The sequence below is a fragment of the Lynx canadensis genome, chromosome A2 (genome assembly GCF_007474595.2).
Source record: "Lynx canadensis isolate LIC74 chromosome A2, mLynCan4.pri.v2, whole genome shotgun sequence".
In the NCBI taxonomy this organism is placed as follows: Eukaryota; Metazoa; Chordata; class Mammalia; order Carnivora; family Felidae; genus Lynx; species Lynx canadensis.
Genome location: NC_044304.2, coordinates 36,063,482 through 36,087,871, shown reverse-complemented (window position 1 = coordinate 36,087,871; position 24,390 = coordinate 36,063,482). Strand labels below are relative to the sequence as shown.

At 39.9% G+C, this 24,390-nt stretch overlaps 2 protein-coding genes across 7 annotated transcripts in view; both read left to right on the top strand.

Annotated features, from left to right (window-relative positions):
- TMF1 (TATA element modulatory factor 1) overlaps positions 1 to 5,246 on the top strand; it is a 37,367-nt gene extending 32,121 nt beyond the window's left edge. The window contains exons 15-17 of one of the 2 annotated variants that reach the window (XM_030307209.2): positions 442 to 594; positions 1,739 to 1,864; positions 2,613 to 5,246. In XM_030307209.2, the coding sequence (XP_030163069.1) occupies positions 442 to 594; positions 1,739 to 1,864; positions 2,613 to 2,756 (423 nt within the window). In that variant the 3' untranslated portion in view covers positions 2,757 to 5,246. The remainder of the gene's footprint in view (positions 1 to 441; positions 595 to 1,738; positions 1,865 to 2,612) is intronic. The other variant, XM_030307210.2, reaches the window with a different exon arrangement.
- A 6,754-nt stretch (positions 5,247 to 12,000) lies between these two features.
- EOGT (EGF domain specific O-linked N-acetylglucosamine transferase) overlaps positions 12,001 to 24,390 on the top strand; it is a 37,315-nt gene continuing 24,925 nt past the window's right edge. Inside the window, exons 1-7 of one of the 5 annotated variants that reach the window (XM_030307205.2) lie at positions 12,001 to 12,121; positions 12,942 to 13,162; positions 15,754 to 15,977; positions 17,118 to 17,218; positions 18,374 to 18,482; positions 21,712 to 21,806; positions 22,148 to 22,252. In XM_030307205.2, the coding sequence (XP_030163065.1) occupies positions 13,153 to 13,162; positions 15,754 to 15,977; positions 17,118 to 17,218; positions 18,374 to 18,482; positions 21,712 to 21,806; positions 22,148 to 22,252 (644 nt within the window). In that variant the 5' untranslated portion in view covers positions 12,001 to 12,121; positions 12,942 to 13,152. Of the gene's footprint in view, positions 12,122 to 12,738; positions 12,755 to 12,941; positions 13,163 to 13,208; positions 13,381 to 15,753; positions 15,978 to 17,117; positions 17,219 to 18,373; positions 18,483 to 21,711; positions 21,807 to 22,147; positions 22,253 to 24,390 lie in introns of those variants that run through there. The other 4 variants (XR_003967016.2, XM_030307207.1, XM_030307206.1 and 1 more) reach the window with 4 other exon arrangements.

Genomic DNA, 24,390 nt, shown 5'->3' with positions numbered 1-24,390 from the left:
GAGTGTCCAGTTCTTAGTTTTGACTCAGGTCGTGATCTCAGAGTTTGTGGGTTTGAGCCCCACGTGAGCTACACACTGACACTGTGGAGACTCTTTGAGACTCTCTCTCTCTCTGGCTCTCCCCCAGCTTTCTCTGTCTCTGTCTCTCTCCCCCTCTCCCCTTCCCCCTCTCAAAAGAAATAATACAATTTAAAAAAATAAATAAACTGAATGATGGTAAAGGAAATTCAGGTAGCATTTTGGCTATCAACTATGACCTTGCCATTCCATAGGCAACTCATGTGAATATTCTTGAAGAAGTGCTAATTGGACTGAGGAACTGTAGATGATTTTCTGACTTTGAAAAAGTTACAGACATTTTAAAGCAAGAATTAACAACCATTTTGTTTTGGAACTCAGTCTGTAGTAACTGAAAAACTGTATACGGTTTGTTTAATATAGGATGAGCCTCATGATCATTCACTTGGACCAATGTCTGTATCAGCAAATGGAAACAATCTTTATGATGCTGTAAGAATGGGAGCAGGATCCAGCATTATTGAAAATCTACAGTCTCAGCTAAAGCTGAGGGAAGGAGAAATTACTCATTTACAGGTATTGGAAAAATTAAATGTGCTACTGAAGTCAATGAAATTTTGGGGCCCAATAAATAGCACCCTGCGTTTCCACCTCAAGTCTAAGCAAATTGAGAAATACAGTGAAATGGTTGCATATGAAGTTTAAAACGTATCACATATATCTATAATACAGACTGGAGAAATTAGCCAAGGATAAGAGCCGAATGAGCCTGCTAATGGACTGCCAGAATTAGGAATGCTGACCTGCTCCACATAGCACAGCCAGTGCTGGACCGTAGTGGGCCTCCCCCTGTGCTGTAGCTTGCTGTAGCTAAGACTTGGAAGCATCTAGGAGAGCAGAGAGCTCCCTGCAGGCACCTTTTTCCAAACATTAAAAAGAGGGGAAGTTGCTTATCTGAACATCGTCATTTTATTCTTCCCAAATTTACCGTTTAGTTTAATCGCTCCCCTTTGTGAGGAAGGAGTAGAGAATATGAGCGAGATGAGAACTATAACACCTGCACATGAAAGGAAACGTCATGAGTAGGGAAAGAGCACCCTCCCATCTTACCTTGCTTTTTAAAAATTTAATATGGTGAGAGATGTATCTGATTTCAGTGTTAATACACTCAGAAGTAAATCTTTCCTCTTTTATTTTCATTATATACTTTTAGGTAGTTGAAAATATTACTCCATTAAAGAAGAAGTGTTTGAATTGGGGGGAAAAATCAGAATAATTTTAATACATGTTATATTTGGGTAGCCCAGTGTGTTATGCTTGAGGGCCCATATTAACTTCTTTGGTAGTGATGATAGATTCTTTCAATATGACCTGCACAGCTGGGCCTGCATTAAAGTATGTTTTTATTTTTCTGAGTTTCTGTAGTAATTTAGAATAACTGAAATACATGCTGCTTTTCTAGAGAAAAATATAGGGCTGCATATTTCAAACAGTGAATTTTCTTTAGTTCTTTTTCTTTCATAGTAAGCCCTGTAAATGGTTACCTCTGAGGAAAGCAGAAAGCCTTATTTTTGCCACCATTTCCTTAAGAAAGTGTTATTTCATGGTTATTTGTTGACATGTCTATTTTTTCAAAAATAATATTGAATTTGTTTATATTAGTGGGACTATTAGACAAGATATATATTTATTTAAATTTGTTTCTGGTGATGTTTCTCAGCTGGAAATTGGCAATCTAGAAAAAACCCGCTCAATAATGGCTGAAGAGCTGGTTAAATTAACTAATCAAAATGATGAACTTGAAGAGAAAGTGAAGGAGATACCCAAACTTCGAACTCAGCTAAGAGTAAGTATTCTTCACTTAGGGATAAGTCTAAGATATTTTTATCCAGTTGTACTAAATCTCATATTTTTAGCTTACATAAAATGCATATGTATAAGTTAATGATTTGTTTAAAAACTGTTATTAATATTTCAATAAAGAAGTTTAAAGAATCTTCTAGCTTGTCACATTACACAAAGTATTTTTCATAATCATGTGTAGCCCTAATATAGGAAAATAACTAGATTTTATTTGACCATGGCTCATTTATAATATAGCTCTTTTACAAGATCTTACTAGTATTTTGTTCATTGATGTTATATGTATCATTGCAATTTGCATATTTGGCATAAGGGGTCACAGTTAGGCCATAGATGAGAATATATTTTCTTTCAGCTTTTTTTGTGGGGTAAATGCCAGGTAATAATTAAATTGCAATGAATCAGAAAGACTAAAATTTGATCACATGTGTGTTAATGGGAGAAAAGACAGATTAAGCTTTATATAGGGAGAATTATAGAATGGTGGAGATATATGGCAAAATTGATAGCCATTTGGCTTAGGTTTTTTTCTTTCCTTTTTTTAATTCCTTTACTTGCTGTTTATTCCAATGGGTTGGAGTATCAGTTTAATTTTTATAAGAGATCACTATATACCTTTATTTAGATTGTAATGTGTTTACTGGTCAACTGGTGACTCATTTATAATAAAAATATAATATTAAAGATGTTTTATAAAGTTATTTTAAAAATTGTGAACACATTTTTTGTAGGATTTGGATCAGAGATACAACACTATTCTGCAGATGTATGGAGAGAAAGCAGAAGAGGCAGAAGAACTTCGATTAGATCTTGAAGATGTAAAAAATATGTATAAGACTCAAATAGATGAACTTTTAAGACAAAGACTCAGTTAACTTCTAAAAATTACATTCCCATCAAACTGAATGTAAACATTTAATATCTAAAATGTAGACTTCCAATAAATTCTTTTATAGAATTAGAAAGTGGAATTTACTGTAGAGTTCAAAAACTGAAAAAAATTTGTTTTATAGTATATAGTAATAATTGCAATTAAATTATTTTGTGCAATATTTGAACTTTATTTTTGAAACTATTCTTTAAAGATTTATTTTTTAAAGCACCCTTTTTTTTTCTTTTTCTTTTTTTTTTTTTTTTTTGTCTTGAAAGCACAGAGATTAACTACTTTTCCTCATATCAATATGGTTAGGGAAAGAGAATGGTGTTCATATGGTGTTCATATGTGGTATTGTAAATATATAATTAATTGTCTCTCTAATTTATATGTGTTTGTATATATTAAGGACATTTAAAGAGTGGTATTAACATACTAAAACTTTGAAATCTTCCACAATTCAACATGTCTAATTATTACTTGCTGAAAATGAACATTTAGTCTTCAGGTAAAAAAAAAAAAAATATTAAACCTGCAATTACTAAATTTTGAGCTAATTTTTTTTTTTTAAGTAGAAGTCACGCTGACACTGTCTGAAGTTTAAAGGGTGAATGATTTAAACTTAAAAATTTTTGTGGCCCGTGAAATTATTTCACCCAAATTCTATAATTAAGTCTGTGCAAAGTTTACCTCTCTGGTAAAAGCTATACCTATTCAGTTAGTTATATAGGCATGATTGGATAGTGGAAAAATTTTACTTACAATGATTTTTTGATGGTATCAGCGACATTTAAGTGATTTTGAAGAAGTATTGTTTTACTACCCTATAAAATGAATCAAAAGTGATAAAATAATAACATAATTTTCTCTTAAAAATTAATTGTTCACATTTTGTAAAGCCTTATTTTTTGGCACATTAAAAATCAATGTTTGATATTACAGAATATTCATAACAAAATAGAGAAGTTATAGGAGTTAATTTAAATTTGGCATTTTGCAGTTCTGTGTAATTTATCATTTTACTTTTTGTCAAAACTTAATTTAAACACAAAAATAGTGTGGAAAAAGCTTTAAAAACAGCTATGCTTTCTTTCAAATGTTATTTTGTTTAAAAGTTAACTAGGCTGTGTTTTAGATTTGTGATATATTTTGATACATTTTATTACTCAAAGTCATTTAGCTGCCTTTAGGTGGGAATAAAAACTCGCATTTAAAATTTAGTTTAATTTTAAACACTAGAACTTGGGAGTATAGCTACAAGCAAGCCATGTTGAAGAATTTGGAATGCTTTTCAGGGCAATTCAAGTGACCTCATTTTTATTCTTTTTGTATTCCAGACAGTGTTTCTGTCATGGATCTCTGATTTGTAGCACTAATAAATACTCTTTCAGTGTGAACCAAACTCATAAAATTAATTTTCTATATATTAGTGGTAAGAAGCAGTGTAATAGCTTTTTGTCAGCTTGGATTTTTTTTTTTTTTTTTTTTTTTTTTTTAATATTCAGGGGCTGACAAGGAATGACAAGACTGATAGCAATAAAAAAATGTACAGAATTAGAAAATATAGGAAACTTAAGTTGCAAAATTCTGTCAAGCATTTGAAACTAGAAGTTTAGAAATTACGAAACTATTCTTTTAAAATATCTATTAGTGAGAAAATAAAGTCTTCAGTTGTGGAGAAAAGATTGAAATAAAACCTATACCTTTCAATTTCAAAATAGTAAACATTCTCTTTTCTTAATTCTTATTAACATTAATAAAATCAATTCAACTTAAAATTTTAAAAGTGTTTTCAATTTATTTAACTCAAAAATGATAAGCATTTGTTTAAAGCCTTGGCTATATATTACCCTATGTTCTTTATCCAAAAATTAATAATGAATAGTCATACGTATTTTATTATATACTTAGATCTCTCAGTACATTTTTGTAAGTTGAGAAGGTGTAGGGAATGAGTTTCTTGAAAAATTCCACTAAGTGGCAGAACACCTATAGAATTTTGGTTGCTGTATTTTGCTGTGTGTCATGAAAACTTCTCCATCCATATTCTAGTAAGGTAATGTTTATAATAGTTTGCAATCAGATGTTTCTAATCTTGAAAGAAAATAGATATTACAAATGGTAATAATTTCAACAATATAAAAAAAGAGTAGAAGAGGTGTGAACCTTGTTGATATGTAGACAGCTGAATACAGACTAGGTGTTTTTCCAACTCCTGGGAAGCTAAATTGAGACTACCATTTCTTTCTTTTTCATTTCCTCTTTTTTGACAAGTTCCAGTTGTATACTCCTTAGCATATGGGAATGTACCGAATGTATCTGTATTATGATTTGAGGTATTCTGAAGATGAATAACTTCTGACCTGGGGAAACATGAGTTTTTGGAGTTAATTAAGTGAATTTTTTTTTCGCATGATCCCTCAATTGGCATTTGATTTCTTAACTGAAAATTTATGCAGATGTGTATTAAAAGTATATGATTTGTAGTATTTAGAAAATATCCACAAGAAAAAAAAGAAAGTGACTATAGATATCTTTATCTTGTTTTACTATTTGTCTAGTATATATACATTTTTTTCTAGTGTATCATAATTTTTTATTTTCCTTTAAAAATCTAATCGCCCGTATTTCATTCAGTTTTACACTGTAACTTTAATTTCATATTTTGTAAAGGGCTAAAAGTATGATTTAAACTACAGATTGACATAATATTTTAATTCTAAATGAAAGGTAATGTAAATAAGCATGGATCTGATTTTAATAAAGATTTTAAAATATTAATAATGTATTTCATTGTTAACGTAATTTAGACTGGCCAATGACTAATAGTATTGTTTTATGAAGATAATATAACTTGTATAACTTTGGAGTTCGTTTTGTTTTTTTTTTTTTTAATTTTTTTTTTCAACGTTTTTTATTTATTTTTGGGACAGAGAGAGACAGAGCATGAACGGGGGAGGGGCAGAGAGAGAGGGAGACACAGAATCGGAAACAGGCTCCAGGCTCTGAGCCATCAGCCCAGAGCCTGACGCGGGGCTTGAACCCATGGACCGCGAGATCGCGACCTGGCTGAAGTTGGACGCTTAACTGACTGCGCCACCCAGGCGCCCCGGAGTTCGTTTTTTTTTTAAGTTTATTTTTATCTATTTTGAGACAGAGAGAGAGGGGGGGGGAGGGGCAGAGAGAGAGAGGGAGGCAGAATCCCAAGCAGGTTGAGGCCTGTCAGTGTGGAGCTGACTTGGGGCTTGAACTCCTGAACCTTGAGGTCATAACCTGGCCAAAACCAAGAGTCAGACACTTAGCTGACTGAGTCACCTAAGTACCCCTAAAATACATATTTTAAAATGAGGATAAGCCCAACTTTTCTGTAACTTATATTGTGAAGACTGTTAATAGTATTAAGGATAGTTTTTCTAATGAAGATATGTTTTTGGAAAACAATTCTGAGAATTTCCTTTTGCCACTAAATTACTATAAGGATAATTAATCTTTTAAAAATCACACTGTCGGGATATTCTTCTAAAAGTCCTAAAACAGTTATGTATTGAAATAATACTAGATAAAATAAGTTGTCCTGTCTTCCTGAGTTACCTACCCTGAGTTCATACTGTTTGTACTATTGAACTTTGCAACTTTGATCCTTAGAAATACAAGCTTTTGCCCTAACATCTATCCATTCTACCTTTAGCAAATCAAGATCTCTTAATAAGACAGAAGGGAAATTAGTGGTTTTTTTCTTCTTAATACTACTCAAAACAAATAAAAAGCCCCAAATTCTTCAGTGGTCCACGATTGCGGCAGAGAATTTGCTATTGGTGCTATCCAGAATTTATTCCCCATTCTGCCCTGCTTCTAACTAAGCTAAGTTTAAATTTAGAAACTTCAAATAATACTAAGCAAGGGGTATTAAGAGGTGTTGCTGTTTGCTTAATATTGAGCTCTCTTGTTGCTTTTACATGTAGTGACGAACAGAGGTGTTCTTTCAGTTTTTTACAATGCCATGCCCATTTGTCTCCTGAAATTTCAGTCTTCATTTTAAAAAATACATACTGTTCACAAATCTGTGGTCATGTTGATTATAGCAAACACAGTGCTTACTTACTTTGTTACTGTGGAAAGAATTAACTGAAATATGCTCATAATCCCTTATCCACTGTTACGAAGTCTAGAAAACTCTGAAAACTAATTGGTATTTTTATAAGTTTATTACCAGATCTGCTTTGGTGGTCAAGCCTGACCTTTACTGACATGGGGCTATTTAGAGGCTTTATCTCATTCGATGTGAGTAATCATATATTTTCTGCAGAACTGTGTGGGATTATGGGGTGTTAAGCCAGGCCACACTGAAGGTGTTAAGTAGTAAACTGTGTGCAACACCCTATTCTTTACAAAAAAAATTCAGGAACACATATGGTTCCAAGGATTTTGGAAGAGGGATTGTATACCTACCTGCACTGTTATCTTCAGATCAGCCTTTAAAGTCCATACCATTATTTCCATTTATTTTTATTTTATTTTATTTTTTTTAATTTACATTCAAATTAGCATATAGTGCAACAATGATTTCAGGAGTAGATTCCTTGATGCCCCTTATCCATTTAGCCCATCCCCTGCCCCCCACAATCCCTCCACTAACCCTCAGTTTGTTTTCCATATTTATGAGTCTACTTCTGTTTTGTCCCCCTCCCTGTTTTTATATTATTTTTGTTTCCCTTCACTTATGTTCATCTGTTTTGTCTCTTAAAGTCCTCATATGAGTGAAGTCATATGATATTTGTCTTTCTCTGACTAATTTCACTTAGCATAATACCCTCCAGTCCCATCCATGGAGTTGCAAATGGTCCATTCTTAAATTTTTTTTTTTCAACGTTTATTTATTTTTGGGACAGAGAGAGACAGAGCATGAACGGGGGAGGGGCAGAGAGAGAGGGAGACACAGAATCGGAAACAGGCTCCAGGCTCTGAGCCATCAGCCCAGAGCCTGACGCAGGGCTCGAACTCCCAGACCGCGAGATCGTGACCTGGCTGAAGTCGGACGCTTAACCGACTGCGCCACCCAGGTGCCCCGCAAATGGTCCATTCTTAAAATGAAGAATGGTCTACTTGCTTAGGGTCATATGGCAAGTAAGTGGCAATGATGGGGTTCTCATTTGTGCTGTTCGGCTCCAGAGAGCATGCTCTGAACCATTAAGTGCAGTGTCTTGCTCCTTTTCTGTAACCATAAGCATATAGATCACTTTAGCATAAGACCAACTTTTGTCAAAACTTCTTCACTTAAAACTTCAACCTTTGAATTACAGTTTAAAATTTTTTTTTTAACGTTTATTTATTTTCGAGACAGAGAGAGACAGAGCATGAACGGGGGAGGGTCAGAGAGAGAGGGAGACACAGAATCTGAAACAGGCCCCAGGCTCTGAGCTGTCAGCACAGAGTCCGACGCAGGGCTCGAACTCATGGACCGTGAGATCATGACCTGAGCTGAAGTCGGATGCTTAACCGACCAAGCCATCCAGGCGCCCCTGAATTACAGTTTAAAGCAGCTGGATGTGTCAGAGAGCCAATCAGCTATATGCTGATAGTTCAGCATTTTGCTGACACTATGAGCCAGCCAAGTGTCACTATGTGTGTAGCAAGCTTAAAGCATATAATAAAATTGCAATGCACTATAAAAATTATATAAAATTTCAAACCTGTACAAATGAGAGAACAGATTATGAATCCCCATACACTCGCTAACATAGTCTTTAACAGGGTTCAACAGTTCATGGCCCATTTTGTTTCATTTATAGTCCATGTGTGCTTCATCTCAATCCACACTTTAAAAAATTTTTTTTAATGTTTATTTTTGAGAGAGAGAGAGAGACTGTGAGCAGGGGAGGGACAGAGAGAGAGAGGCAGACACAGAATCTGAAGCAGGCTCCAGGCTTTCAACTGTCAGCACAGACCCACATGGGGCACGAACTCCCAAACCGCGAGATCATGACCTGAGCTGAAGTCGGGGGCTTAATCAACTGAGCCACCCAGGTGCCCCTCAATCCACACTATTTTGAAGCAAATTTCAGACATATGATTTGATTATCATATTTAAGTATGGAAAGTTTCTGTAAAAAGTACCTCATCATTTGATTATGTGCAGCATGCATGATTCATATAGGAAAGATGAGATAAATATGTTTGATTTGTTTACTTCATTTACCAGTTTTCACATGAAGAGTTGGTTCCCTTCTGCCATCAGAGATGAACAGTGAGGTTTTGGCTTATGTATTTGGTTGATTGGTTGGAACTTTTTGAGTATAATATTTATAGATGCTTTAATCCATTACAGTTACTTTTATTGATGATTTAAATTCTTCTGTCTTTGGCCAGAGGGAGCCTTTTTAAATTGGTTCCTGAGTCCTTTTGATATGGCCCTTATAAACTTTAATTACTTCCCTGCCCCCTCATGTAAGATCTTTCAGCTTCTTGTACATTTCCTGCCCCACATCTAAGATGATCCATTTTTCGTTGGAACCCATGTTCCTTTTAATGAGAAGAGGTTTGCAGAGATCACATTCTGGGTACAACAGGTGCTTCTTGCTACAGAGTTGGTTGTTTATAGGCCTTTTCAATGGATGATGGAGCAGAGATTTGTTTTCAGTAATAAAGTATGTTAATTTATATTATCACCTCCAAATTCGTAACTACAGGATTTTTATATAACCTTATCAGGCTTACATCTATACCACATGTCAAAAAATTCACCTTCCAAGATACTGTCTTAATTATTTCTATTTGGTTTATCCTAACCAATATTCCCACCAACAATTGGGTTCATGAAAACAGTTTATGATTTTAAAATTCTTTTAATCCTGAGGGTACAGCTACTGGGATGTACTATGTTTCCAATCCTGAGGGTACATCTACTGGGATGTACTATGTTCCTTGGGGACTACAGCACAACTGGACAGTGTTTAAATACACTTAGTTTCATTTTATTTGTAATTTTGAAGGATTACTTTTAAAAAATTTAATTTTGTTTCATAATGTAAAATATTCACATGATTCTAAAGCCACTTCTATATAATGTACATCTAGGGAAGTTATTTTCTTTGTCCCTATACCCATATTCCCTCTTCCCCCCTATAGATAATCATTTTAAATGTTATGCTATTTGTAAAATAACCTATATATCCTCTTTCCTGGATAAATAATAGTATATTACCATCTTTTCCCCGCTCAATACACCCCGCAGTGTATAAAGATATTTCTCATTTCTTTTTTTTTTTTAGTTTTTTACACCTGCATAGTACCTTGTGTGGATATACCACAATGTAGTCAGTCAGTCCAACATTAACGGACATTTGAGTTTATTTTAATGTCCACTTAAAGTTCAAAATTAGGGGCGCCTGGGTGGCTCAGTCGGTTAAGCGTCCGACTTCAGCTCAGGTCACGATCTCACAGTCCGTGAGTTCGAGCCCCGCGTCGGGCTCTGGGCTGATGGCTCAGAGCCTGGAGCCTGCTTCCGATTCTGTGTCTCCCTCTCTCTCTGCCCCTCCCCCGTTCATGCTCTGTCTCTCTCTGTCTCAAAAATAAATAAAACGTTAAAAAAAATTTAAATAAAGTTCAAAATTAAATTTTAAGATGGGGTGGGTGCTCCTGGGTGGCTCAGTCAGTTGACCGACGGACTTCGGCTCAGGTCATGATCTCACGGTTTGTGAGTTTGAGCCCCACTTTGGGCTCTGTGCTGGCGGCTCAGAGCCTGGAGCCTGCTTCCGATTCTGTGTCTCCCTCTCTCTCTACCCCTCCCCACCTCATGCTCTGTCTCTCTCTCTCTCAGAAATAAATAAACATTTTTTGAAAAATTTAAGATTGGTATTTTGGGTAGAAATTCTATGTTACAAATAGCTGCTGCAGAATCACTCTCCCGTTCTTAAAGCTCTATCCTATCTTGTTTCCTCTGAGCCTGAATGACCACAACTTAATATTTAGCCATTTAAAATAGTACCATGTGTATGTGACACCAATTTAATTGACTTGTATGTCCTTGCAATGAGATTAACTTATTTTTAGAAACCTTTCTCAGGTATTATGTTTAAAAACTATATAATAAATATAAATATATGTCACATGGCTTAGTGAGAAAAATTTATTTTAAATGATTACAACTCATTTTGAATAACCTAACAGGAAAGCTCCATTTTCTGTACATGACAAAAATGGGATGGTGACAAGTAAGCTTAGAAGCACTTTTAAAAATTACTGCCTTTATTGGTATGGGGTGGGCAAAGTATGAAATTAGAGAGTAGTAGTTCCCTTAAAGGCAGTCTTTAACATGAAGAGTAAATGATACTGTGAAGTGCTTTAGGATTATGCTTGGCACATGTCAAGTTACTCTGTGTTTTAGCGGTGTTGTTATTTGGGGGAAAAATCCAGACAACATTCCTAATTTAGCAGATTACTAGTAACACTTCTCATAACAGCGTCTTCAAAAAGTATTTAAAAAGCATGTAAACCTTTGGAAATAAACTGTCGTGTTTCTTTAAGGTCATAGGAATAGTGGTGACTGTGTCTGAGCGTAAATTTATTTTGATGGCATCAACCTTTAGTTAATCAGTTTAAGTTGAGTCCGTAATGCTCCTATGCTATACGAGACAGCATTCTAGAACCCAAGGTGTCCAAAGTGAAGACAGTGTGGGGGATGGGCATTCAAATAATTATAAAATAACCCATATAATTATAAAGGAATTCAAATAATTATAAAATAAGCCAAGGATCAAACTTCAACTCCGCAGAAGAGCATTTGAACTTGGCGAGTTGCCCCCAAGTACGGAGAGAAGCAAGTATCCCGGAATCCCCGCCGCCAGAAGGTGCCGCCAACTCCGTTCGCGCTCACGTTGCAAAGTGAAGGCGGCAACTTCTCTAATGAAGCAGACGGTAACCACCCGCGTCAGGAAGACGCAACCAGAATGAAGACCGGGAGAGTCAGGTGTGCCGTGTCCTCCGAGCGTCTTATCGCCTCCCCCCGAGGGGGCCGGTGCAGCTTCGAGACCCCGCTTCGCTCTCCGGCTCAGCTCGCGGGGCCGGCTCAGAGGCTCTCCCTCTCCGCCCGGTAGCGAGGGGCAGCGCAGACCGAGCCCCCGCCCCGCTGCCGTGCGTCCCGCGGGCGCGCGCCCGGCCCCGGCTCCTGCCCCTGCCCCACTGCGGGGCTCGGGCCCGCCTCCCGGCGCAGGCCGCCTCGCTGTCCCGGCGGCTCCCTGGCGCCCCCTGGCCCGGCTCCGGCGCCCGAGGTTTCCGGTGAGCCGCAGTAGCCGGTTATGACGACTCCGTGCCCCCGAACGGCGGCCGTCTCCTCCTCCTCCTCCGCAGCCCCGGCTCCCCCGGCTCCAGGTGGGACTCGCTCGGCGATCCGCGGAGCCCTCACCCGCCGCCCTCCCGCGGCCGCCGTGCTGCGCGCGCCTCTCCCGCCGGGGCGCCGGGCGCGCCTTCCCCGCGGGCTGCAGCCTCTCCGCGGACTCCGCCGGCGCCTTCGCCGCCTGCGGGCCGGAGAGGCGGGCGCTCGGCCCCTTCACGGTGCCTACAGCGGCGCGCGGGGCTCCCGGGAGCCCGCCGGCCACGGGGAAGGATGCCCTTCTTCCCCGCCCGCGCCCCGTGGGTCGGGGTCCCAGACCCGGGCGAAGCCGCTTCCCCGTGCCCCTCCCCGGCACGCCGGGGGCCGGGTGGAGCGGGGGTGCGGTGTTGGGTGGCGGGCGACGTGCGGGGATCCTCGCGTCCGGGAGGTGGCGGGGTGGGTGCGGAGCGCAAAGTGGGTGCGGAGCGCGGAGTGGGTCCGGAGCGCGGCGGGGTGGCTGCGGAAGCGCGCCCGCCGCCATCCCCGCCGCCGCACCGCTTCCCGTTCTCGCGCACAGCTGGTGGACCTCCCCTGGGCATCTCAGGCAGCCGCCGAGCCCTCTCCGAGCCCCTTGCCTCAACCCACCGTGGGACCTGTGGCCCCAGTGGGGGCCGAGCCATTTAGGAGTCCTTGTGAGCCTCAGATGCTTTCAACTTTTCGTGTGTCCACTGTCTTCTTTAGACTGCCCAAGCTCTGTCACAAGGCACTGCCCACTGTGTCAACCACTGTGGTCCCTGTCAGCCTCGGGCTTTAGCCTCTCATCGTCTTTCATGCTCTTACTTTTTTTTTTTTTTTTTTTGCCCCTCCTCCACCTTTTAGGCCTGAGGAAATCCGGTCCAGGAATACAGAAGAGGAGGGAGCCAGTTGCATTGCGCTGAAGAAAAGTAGCGCAGCGCTGAAGCTTTCATCTGCTGGAGAAGTGCAGACACCCTGCCCTGGGGGACCTTGCAAGACGACCGCGTGCGGACAGGCTTTCTGCCAGGCCCCGGGGTTGTGCTTTCATGCTCTAGCAGCCACCCCCTTCTAGCGTATGCAAGTGGGTACGTGCCCTTTGCAAAAGCCTGCTTTCTGGTCTGAGACTTCACATTTTTCCCATGACTTAAGTTACTCCTTCTGCATGGATCAGTGGGTTTAGTTTTGGCTAGAGCTCAATCAGGGACAGTGGACCTGAACACCGGAAGGTCAGGACTTAGTCATAGCAATGACTTCATCATTGGAAGGGATGAGCCAAAAAATAGGCCATCCTGCCTTTTGAAAGGTAAGGCCCGGAGTAGTAAATAGTAAGGTTCAAGTCGCAGTATGATTCAGTGCGCAGAATGAATAGGGTCAGAACCAGGAACATTGTTTGCCTCTAGGAAATGGTTAATCTACAAAGTGTCCCTTTGGCCTGTACCGGTTGGTGACTGTATAAAGCAGGCTGTGTCCTTCTGCTTACCATTAGAATCTGGTTAAAGTTAGAGTGTTGAAGATGGTGTCTTTGCTTTTAGCAGCATGGTGTTCATTAGGGAAAAGAAAACTATGAGTCAGGCCCTTTGCTTACGGACTGTCTCACTAAATGCTTGGCCTTCCACTGAGACGTTGTCTCACTACGTTGTTTTCTCTCTTAATATTTCCTTGAATCCAAAATATCACCTATATGATAAAGTCTACATTAGCATTCTTTTAAGGTAGTATGTTTCATTTCTGACAGATTTCAGATACCTAAAGCATGACAAAAGCTTCTGTGTGGTTCTGAGAATTCAAGAGGTCAATATTTCCCTGATAAGTACACTGTTAGTATTAATATGTATTTTTAAATTTTGTAAAATTGCTATCAACTCACTGTTGTATAAAAGTCATAACTAAAAATATTAATTCAGGTCACTTTATAACAGGTAACAGTATATTCTTCAGAGCCACGAAAGAACCCACCATATTTACTACTCCAGAGGGGAAAAGGATTCCTTTTCACTGTCCACACTCTTTGTTATGAAGCCTTGGCCTTGGAACTCGAAGCTGGATTGAACATTGAAGTTTGTTTCTAAAGGCCCCGTCCTTGTGACCCAGGGTCAATGAAGGCTGATTCTGAAAGCTGGGTTTTCCAACATGCCCTGATGATTGTGGATCTTGCTGGGGAGTAGTTACATGTAATATAGCCCTATCATTCAGTGGGAAGAGCCCCCCCCCCCTTTTTTTTCACAGAGCAAAATATACTGCTAAAGTGAACAAGAAATGGTATCATTATGGTCTGGATACATAGGAGAATTCTAGTCCCTGAGATTTAATCCTTGTGGGGTGAGATAGACTTGCAGTAAGGTCCCATGATGGTTATTGTCTCTTTTCATCTTGCTGATGCAAGATGGGGACAGAGTAATGGCACAATCTCTGAGACAGACTGCCTGGATTTCCCTCCTGGAGTTTTCTAAGTTGTAGTTACTATTATCATAGATCAGTATGACACCCACTAGAATGTAAGCTTCACAAGGGTAAGGGGTTTTAGACCACATCTTCATTGCTACATCCTTGGTACTTTGAACAGTACCTGACACATAGTATGAACCCATATACAATGGTGATCATTAGGTGGTTTTTTTTTTGTTTTTTTGTTTGTTTTTTTAATTTCAGAGAGAGAGTGCAAGAGGGATAGAGGGTCAGAGGAAGAGAGAGAAAATCTAAGCAGGCTCCATTCTCAGTGTGGAGCTCGATGCGGGGCGCAATCCCACCATTTTGGGATTATGACCTGAGCTGAAACCAAGAGTCAGAACACTCAACTGTGTGAGCCACTCAGGCATCCCGTGATTATTAGTTTTTATTCAGCAGATGCACATATCCTCAGAGCTTTTGCATTTTCTTTTCTTCTCTCTCCCTGGCATGATTTCCTTGCTCAAAATTCAGATCTAAGCTCAAATATTATTTAGCGACCTGTTCCTTCCCCCCCACCATACCACATGGCTTTAAACATTTATTTCATAAACACCTATATAGCATTTAATGTGCCAGGTACATTTAAACATTTTACCAATATTTAAGTCACAACAGCCCTATGAGGAAGGTTTATTATTATTTCCATTTTACAGTTGGAAAAGCTGAAGCACAGAGAGATTAAATAGCTCAAGATCATACAGCCAGGAAACTGTAGCTGGATTCAAACCCAATTGGTCTAGTCTCAAAGTTCATATTCTTAACCACCATGCCGTGTTGTCTATCATATTACCTACTTTCTAGCATCAGTAATATGTGAGTGAGGTCACATCGAATCCTTCATCCCGTTTTCACAAATAAAGTTTTATTAGAACACAACCACCCCTATTCTTTAGGATGGGCTGTGGGTTCTTTCATAGCAAAGGTACTGTGGCCTAGTGCCACAGAGATTGTAGGACCTCCCAAGCCAAAAATATTCACTATCTGGCTCTCTACTGAAAAAGTCTGAAAAAGGTTATAAGCTCCAACAGAGCAGGAGCCTTTCTTGTTTTGTTCAAGCCTGTGTACAGGGTGGCCCCTAACACAGTGCCTGGCACAGAACAGGTGCACAATAAATGTCAAATAGAGGGAATGTTACTCAGTAGAGTTCGGTGTCTTTATATTTAGCTCTTGATCTCTTTGACCTTTAAAGGATATGCCTTAACAAAAACCTTTCCAATTGGATCTCTAGGTTTGGAGGTTGCTATGTTAATGCTGCTTATTCTTGGAGTATTGCTTCATGGTGTTTCACTGAGTGGCCAAGAGGAGGCTTCTCCCAAGGCTGATGGCATTCCAGGCGAACCTCTGTTTAACTACGCCAGCATTCACTTGCCCCAGGAACACATTCCCTTCTTTTTGCACAATAATAGGCACGTTGCCACGGTCTGTAAGAAAGACTCCCATTGTCCTTATAAGGTAGGTATTCGTCTTGTTTTTTCTCCTCTTAGTTCTTTTTAAAAGGATTTTAGTCCTGTTTTATAACCTGAACTTGATGGCTGCATTCTGTAAGGTAGTAGTAAGACTTTGTTTGCATTTCATCTAGTGCTGCTAAGTGACTAAACTTTGCTTTTTAAAATGATACCCCATTCATGAGAGTGAGATTTAAAGTCGAAATCACTAATAAAATTTAAAAGCTAAATCACTAATGAAATAAATAGGCGGCAGATACTATTGGTATTCTCTGTAAACAAAGTAAATTAGATTTCAGACAAAAGGTCTAGGTAAAAGCAACTGAAGAACTTCACACCTCTTCTTTCTTAAACTGCTCCTGAGAAGGTCTCTTAGCATTTAATTTCGGTAATAACACCTCCGCCTCTGTCTCCACCTAATTATGACTGTTACTATGGCCTTCCTTCTGTTTTAAGGTTGTTGGAAAGGCCTCAGATTGGAGCCCATTAAGACGTCTCACGAGGTCGCAGAGATCAAAGCTGGGCCTTGTGAAACGCTTCCTTTCCCATGGAGCCCACACAGGAAGCACATGGACAGGCAGACCTGGGAATGAGACCAGTCTTGCTTCTGGGCCTTGCAGACAAGCGGACTAAGCTCTCTGGCCAACAGGAGCTGCTGGGTCCCCCCAGGACTGCAGAACTGTCCCGTCCTGTGGCGTCTTGTGGCGTCTCTCCTTATCTTGATTGATGAGTAAAGTTGCTGATCCATCTAATTTGTGGTTCTTTTGATCATAGAAATTTCATTTTGTGACTCTTTGGGGACTGCTTTTAGAATCGCTTTGAGCACTGAGAAAGGCAGTTTCATTAGGCTACTTGAGGAAGTTCCAATGCAAGTGGTCTTTGGGAATGTAGGTAAAGCCTACACTTGGGTTGGGTCACAGATGGACATGGTGTTGGGGGAGTGGTGATTAAAGACCATTGTCGTTAAGAACTTTGAGACTGCCATTCTTAGGATTTGTTCTAATGATTTTTGTTACACGAGTATGTATTATAAGATGTAAGAGTGAAAGTTCTGTAAAGATTTGTTTTCTTCACAGAAAAAACTAGAGTCGTCTCTCAATGTCCGAAAAAGGGAGACTAGTCTAAAAGTACACGTTTGTTTTTTTAGAAACACTTAGAGAATCTAAAGTTCTGCTGGGGTTATGAGAAATCCTGCAAACCAGAGTTCAGGTTTGGCTACCCTCTTTGTACCTACGTCGACATGGGATGGTAAGCTTCTAGATGGAATCCTCCTCCCCTTTAAATTCTTTTTTTTTTTTTTATGTCTATTTATTTTTGACAGAGGGCATGTGTGGCGGTGCACAGAGAGAGAGGGAGACAGAGGATCCCAAGCACACTCCACACACTGTCAGCACAGAGCCCGATGTGGGGCTCGAACTCACAAACTGTGAGATGATGACCTGAGCCAAAGTCGGACACTTAACCGACTGAGCCACCCGGGTACCCCCTCCTCCCCTTTAAATTATCCTTCTCTGCATTGTATGCTGATGCCCCACTTCCCAGACAAACTCTTTTGGTTTTAGATAGTAATTCTTTTAGATATTAATTTGCTTATACAGTGATGAATTCAAGTTGACTTGCCTCCCCTCCTTCTTGCCACCCTGTGCAGGAATATGTCTTTTTACCTCTACCAAGAGGGAAAAACAGTATGGATCACTAGAAAATATTTTACCCCAACAAACACTAAAAAGATAAATTGATGGCTCCCTCTTGAGTGTGGAGGAGAGTGTGAAGTATATACAATAGGTAAAGCCTACACTTTGGTTGGGGCACAGATGGACATGGTGTTGGGGGAGTGGTGATTAAAGACCATTGTCGTTAAGAACTTTGAGACTGCCATTCTTAGGATTTATTCTAATGATTTTTATTATATGAATATATAATAAAATGATAAAAAAATAATAATTTTTATTATATGAATATGTATTATAAGATGTAAGAGTGAAAGTTCTTTAAAGATTTGTTTTCTTCACGGGAAAGGCTAGAGTCATCTCTCAACATCTGAGAAAGGGAGACCAGGCTAAAAGTACACGTTTTATGTTTTAGAGACACTTAGAGAATCTAAAGTGCTGCTGGGGCACCAGTGCATACCAGCTAACGAAAATACAGTAATTAGCAGCTCGTTTTCTTGAGTTCCAGATGACCCTAACTTAATAAATTTCTGTTGTGTATTTTCAGTAAAAGAAAGTAAGTCTGTAAGTAACTTATTTTGGTATCTTGATGTCTCAAAGGAGTTACGGGAAGATTATGATAGTTCAAAAAAATTAATGGCAAACTTTTAGCAATTTCACCTTTAGAAAGGAAACTCAAGGCTCAGAAAAGTGAAAAAGAGAAAAATAATGGCATCTTTGTGATTGCGAATAGGACAGATACCCTTGAATCAGCCCAGGACATATTCTGGAAACAAGCTGACTTTGGATATGCCGGAGAGCGACTGGAAGAACTTCACGTGCTCTGCCAGCCTGAGGAAACGGTGCGTGTTTATTTTCAAATACTCGTTAGTGTTTGGGTTTTCATGTAAAAGCAAGGCTCCATGAGAGGAATCCTTACTCACTTATTTATTGGCTTCAACTTGAAAAAAATTTTATATGTTTATTTATTTTTTGAGAGAGAGAGAATGAGTGTGGCAGGGGCAGAGAGAGAAGGAGACACAGAATCTGAAGCAGGCTTCAGGCTCCGAGCTGTCAGCACAGAGCCCAACAAGGGGCTCGATCCCAGGAACCATGAGATCATGACCTGAGCCTAAGTCGGATGCTAAACTGACTGAGCCACCCAGGCGCCTTGGCTTCAACTTTTATTTAACGTCTAAAACAAGTTGTTCTGTGTCATTTGGAAGCCATGTCCTCATTTTCACACATATCTCAGAAGGTCATATTTTGAGACAGTTAAAATATAACTAGGTTTAGAATTTTCCCCCAACGTAGGCTAAAGAAGATAAATTGCTTCTTTCCAGATTCCCTCGCAAGTTGTTTGGGACGGATGATACACCCCCACCATACTGCTCTGTGTTTGTTTGGGACTTGATGGTTTGCGAAAGGCTTTTCTCCTTGTCAGCTAGCTTGACTTTCGCAAGCCTGAGAGCAGATAGACAGGGCAGGGATTACTGACGCCATTTGACCAGAGAGAAAAACAAAGTCCTCAGAGAGGTTAAGCAGCTTCTCCAGGACCACGCTTGTAGACTTGTACGTCTAGAACTCAGATACAGATCTCTTTCTGTGTGCTTTCAACCGTGCACTGCCCTCAGTGGGTCAGCCATGCACGTTGCTAAGAGCCAGTTCTGGGTGGTCAGGAGAAGAGCAGTCTCCACAGGGCAGGGTTCAAAACCTGATTCTTAGAGCACCCAACCTTGCCATGTTTCAGTTTCTTTTCCTTTCAAGCCATGCCTGTGTTATAGCTTATGGTGGGGATGAAATGGAATTCTGCTTGTAAAAATGCTCAGTGTGGGACTGGGTTTCCAGCAAAGGGCTCAGGGTTAGTTTTTAAAGGTTCATGGGTTGTAAGTACTTACTATTATTCTAAATTTATTTATTTATTTTGGGAAAGAGAGAGAGAGAAGGAACACAAACGAGGGAGGGTCAGAGAGAAGGAGAGACAGAATCCCAAGCAGGCTCTGCACCATCAGTGTAGAGCCCAGTGCAGGGCTGGCACTCACGAAGTGCAAGATCATGACCTGAGCTGAGATGGAGAGTTAGACGCTTAACCTACTGAGCCACCTGGGCACCCCTGTAAGCACTGATTATTATTTTTTTCTTTTTTTCTTTTTTTCTTTTCTTTTATTATTATTTTTTTAATTTACATCCAAGTTAGCATATAGTGCAACAATGATTTCAGGGCTAGATTCCTTCATACCCCTTACCCCTTTGGCCCATCCCCCCTCCCACAACCCCTCCAGTAACCTTCTGTTTGTTCTCCATATTTAAGAGTCTCTTATGTTTTGTTCCCCTCCCTGTTTTTATATTATTTTTATTTCCCTTCCCTTATGTTCATCTGTTTTGTCTCTTAAAGTCCTCATATAAGTGAAGTCATAGGATTTTTGTCTTTCTCTGACTGACTAATTTCACTTAGCATAATATCTTCCAGTTCCATCCACGTAGGTGCAAATGGCAAGATTTCGTTCTTTTTGATTGCCGAGTAATACTCCATTGTATATATCTACCACATCTTCTTCATCCATTCATCCATCGATGGCCACTTGGGCTCTTTTCATACTTTGGCTATTGTTGATAGTGTAAGCACTTATTATTAAGGTCTCCTATCTGCCAGGGTTCTTGAACCCTGGCCATGTCTCTGACCTCTCAGGGGTCTCTGTTATCTCCAGGCAATCCAGAAAATTTTTAAAAAATTCTTAATTCACTTTCATTAAGAAGTAGAGTATGTGCTCTGTGGTGCTTTGGGAGATACCACGTAATAGAACTTGAAGCAATTGTAGGGAGTTGGATGAACCCTGAAGGAGGAATTTGTGGCTTTAACCTGCACTGCTGCTGACAAAGACATTGTTTTGTGTATGCCATATAGTTTGGCTGGAGCCCAGATGTTCTTGTGGCGGACACAAAGGGAGAGCCATTCCACACCTCACACACCTCCTCCAAGGCAGTTTGTAGAATGCTTTCCTGGACAAGATCTACAGTGACACATTTTGTGCAATCAGAATATGATCTCTTACCAACTATGGATTCCAAAACACCATGTGGGTTAAGGTTAAGGCCTTGTGTTCATTGGGAATTATGGGAAAACAGTAAGATGGCATTTAAATCCATAAATAAAATCCAGAGCAGATAGCAGTTTTTGAAACTGTCCCTATTTCAGCACAAACCAGATTGGTTAAAAAAAAAAAAACAAAAAACAAAACAAACAAACAAACAAAAAAACAGGCTCTGGTAGTTGACTCTTTTGCTCTTTTATTACAGTGATTTAAAAAACATTGCACTTGGGGCGCCTGGGTGGCGCAGTCGGTTAAGCGTCCGACTTCAGCCAGGTCACGATCTCGCGGTCCGTGAGTTCGAGCCCCGCGTCAGGCTCTGGGCTGATGGCTCAGAGCCTGGAGCCTGTTTCCGATTCTGTGTCTCCCTCTCTCTCTGCCCCTCCCCCGTTCATGCTCTGTCTCTCTCTGTCCCAAAAATAAATAAACGTTGAAAAAAATTAAAAAAAAAAAAATAAATAAATAAAATAAAAAATAAAAAACATTGCCCTTTTACTGCTGTTGAAAGAGAGACTCTGAGAAGTTTTATAGTTTGTAGAAAACACCTCTTATTAAAATTGGCAACTGCCCTTCCAGCCTTCACTTTAATGTCTCTTAATGTGTGCATTCTTCTTTGTTGCATTTGGCTTGGCTTTGAAAAATGCTTTTTCTCATAGCTGTGAGATACTGATGGCTCTGAGAGCTTTCTTTTTTTTTTTTAGAGCACAGCAAAACCACACATAAAGCTCTTGGCCTTAAAATTTGAGATGATATAAATAGAACATTTGGGAGTTTTCCCAGTAACCTAAAAGTGTGCACACTGGCAAAACTATGTTTGACCAGAGTCTGCTGGGGAGGAGAAAAATGCATCAACAGAAGCAGGCTTTCAGAAGCTGTTCTCATCACGTGGTGTGGTTTCAGCCCGAACATGTACATCCTGTCAATCTGTCTAGCGAGGCTGAGTGTGTCCTCGAAATGTTAATACCTGGAGTTATTTTTTTCTTTCTTCTCCACCTTGTTTCAGAATGACTCAAGTCTGGTATGTTCCCGTTATCTTCAGTACTGCAGAGCAACCAATCTCTATCTTGATTTAAGAAACATCAAGAGAGACCATGACAGGTATTTCAATGGTTGATGTTAAAATCGAGTAGAAATTTGGAAATATTTCCAGGTCCAGGGATATGGCTTGGACTTGCTTCATAGTAATATGGCGATGAGGTCGGGGAATGGGTGGAGGATGGAAGCCCAGTCAAGCCACAAGCTGATCATTGTGAAGCTGGATTATGGGTCCATCAGGTTTCTGTACCATTCTGCTACTTTTGTTTATGTTCGAAGCATTCTGTTTTAAAGAGTTAAATTCTAACGAGGAACGGATTTTGTAAACCACATTAGTTACATCCTGTGTGCTTGAACAGTGATAAAATTTTTCAAACTCCGCTTAATTTTTTGCCATCCACCAGATTTAAGGAAGATTTTTTCCAGAGTGGCGAAATTGGAGGACACTGCACACTTGACATTCGTACATTGATGTCTCAAGGTCAGCGCAAAAGCCCTCTGCAGTCCTGGTAAGATTTAAAAAATATGTATATATATATATAAAACATATATATATATATATATATATATATATATATATATATTTCTAAAATATTTGCTTTTATTTCTGGCACTTGCAGACCTTGGGAGGGACTTTTAAATGGAAAATGTTACTTTATTTGTAGAGAATTTGGCATGAGCCTTCAGGGAGTGATGGCTACAGAGTGAATCTGTCAGTTGTATTTGAATTAAATATATGTTTATAAAATATTAGGAAGTATGGTACACGATTTACTGACTGCCAATGAAAGAAAAAAAATCTGTTCAAAAATGAAATTTTATTAACTCTTCATAATTGTGCATGTGTTTGGAGAACACATTTTTTATCTTTAAAAAAATTTTTTCTTTTTACATTTATTCATTTTTGAGAGATAGAGACAGAGTGTGAGTGGGGGAGAGGCAGAGAGAGAGGGACACACACACAAAATCCAAAGCAGGTTCCAGGCTCCGAGCTATCAGCACAGAGCTTGACGCAGGGCTCAAACCCATGAAATATGACATCATGACCTAAGCCGAAGTCAGACACTCACCACCTTACCTTCTAGGCACCGCAGGGGAACACATTTTTTAAAGAAGTAAGTATTTAATGAAGTACGTAACAAGCATATAGAGGAGGGTACAGTTTGGATGACGAAGAAGTGAACCTAGCTGTATAACTCTTACCCTGGTGAAACATAGACCATCACCAGCACCCAAGACTCCTCTTCAGAGGGAAACCCTGCCCCGACTTTCAACACTTCTGATCAACGTTTTGAACTTTATATAAACTGGAGAAAATATTTTGATTTAAAACATATTTCTGGAGTTTATTTATTTACTTTGGGAGACAAAGAGAGAGAGAGCGCGGCAGTATGAGCAGGGGAGGGGCAGAGAGAGGAGAGAGAGAATCCCAAGCAGGCTCTGCACTGTCAGTGCAGAGCTCAATGTGGGGCTTGAACCCAGGAACCATGAGATCATGACCTGAGCCGAAATCAAGAGTCGGATGCTCAACCGACTGAGCCACCCAGGTGCTCCTAAAACATTTTTACTAATTCTTTGGTCTAATTGACTATATCTAGAGATTAACAAATTTTGGGTACTTTAAAAAAACTTTTTTTTAAAACTTTTTATTTGGAAATAATTGTAGACTTCCAGAAGTTTAGACAGCACAAGGAGTTCCCATTGTACCCCTATCCCAGCTCCCTGTAATGATGACATCTAACATAACCACAATGATCAAAACCAGGAAATTGACATTGTTGCAATAATATTAAGTAAACATATTTGAATTTCACTAGTGCTTGCATGCACTCTTTTTTATTTTTTATTTTTGGATGCATAATTTGTGAAATTTATATCATACGTCTGTGTGCATGCAACCACTAACACAATCAGGACACAGAACTGTTCTGTCATCTCAAAGAAACTCCCGTGCTACCCCTTTAGTCTAGCTGAGCACTCAGTTCCAGCGTATATGTTACATTTTCCACATGCCACCGAGCAGTTGTCCAACAAGAGCTGGCTGTCCTACAATTCAACTCAATTCTGACACCATCTACCCAGAGACAACATCAGATCCCACATAGGTTAAGAGCTCAGTCCCACAAGACTGTCCCCCCGCCCATTTTAGACCCCAGTTACAAGCCCAGGGGATCACCTGTGCTTCTGACTGATCCATCGGCTGTAGATTGGGTTAGATTTTGCTAGAGTGGCTCAAGTAACTTAGAGAAATATTTTGCCTACTAGACTACCAGTTTATTCTAGAAGGATGTAGCTCAGGAACACCCAGATGGAAGAGTTGCATAGAGCAAGGTGTGGGGAAGGGACACAGAGCTTCTGTGCCTTCTCCAGGCACCCCACGTGTTCCCCAACCCAGAAACCTTCCAAGTCCTCTCCTGTTAGGTTTTCGTGGGGGCTTCCTTACCTCCATGACAGTTGATTCAAACTCCAGCCCTTCTTTATTCCCCTAAGGTGTGGGGGTGGGACTGAAAGGTCCAACCCTCTAATAATGGTGATTCTGATTGGGTGATGTGGTGATTCTTCTGGCAGCCAGCCCCCAACCTTAGGGAGGTCAAAAAGTGCCTCATTAGCATAACAAAAGACACTTTCCTGGCTTTGAAATTCCAAG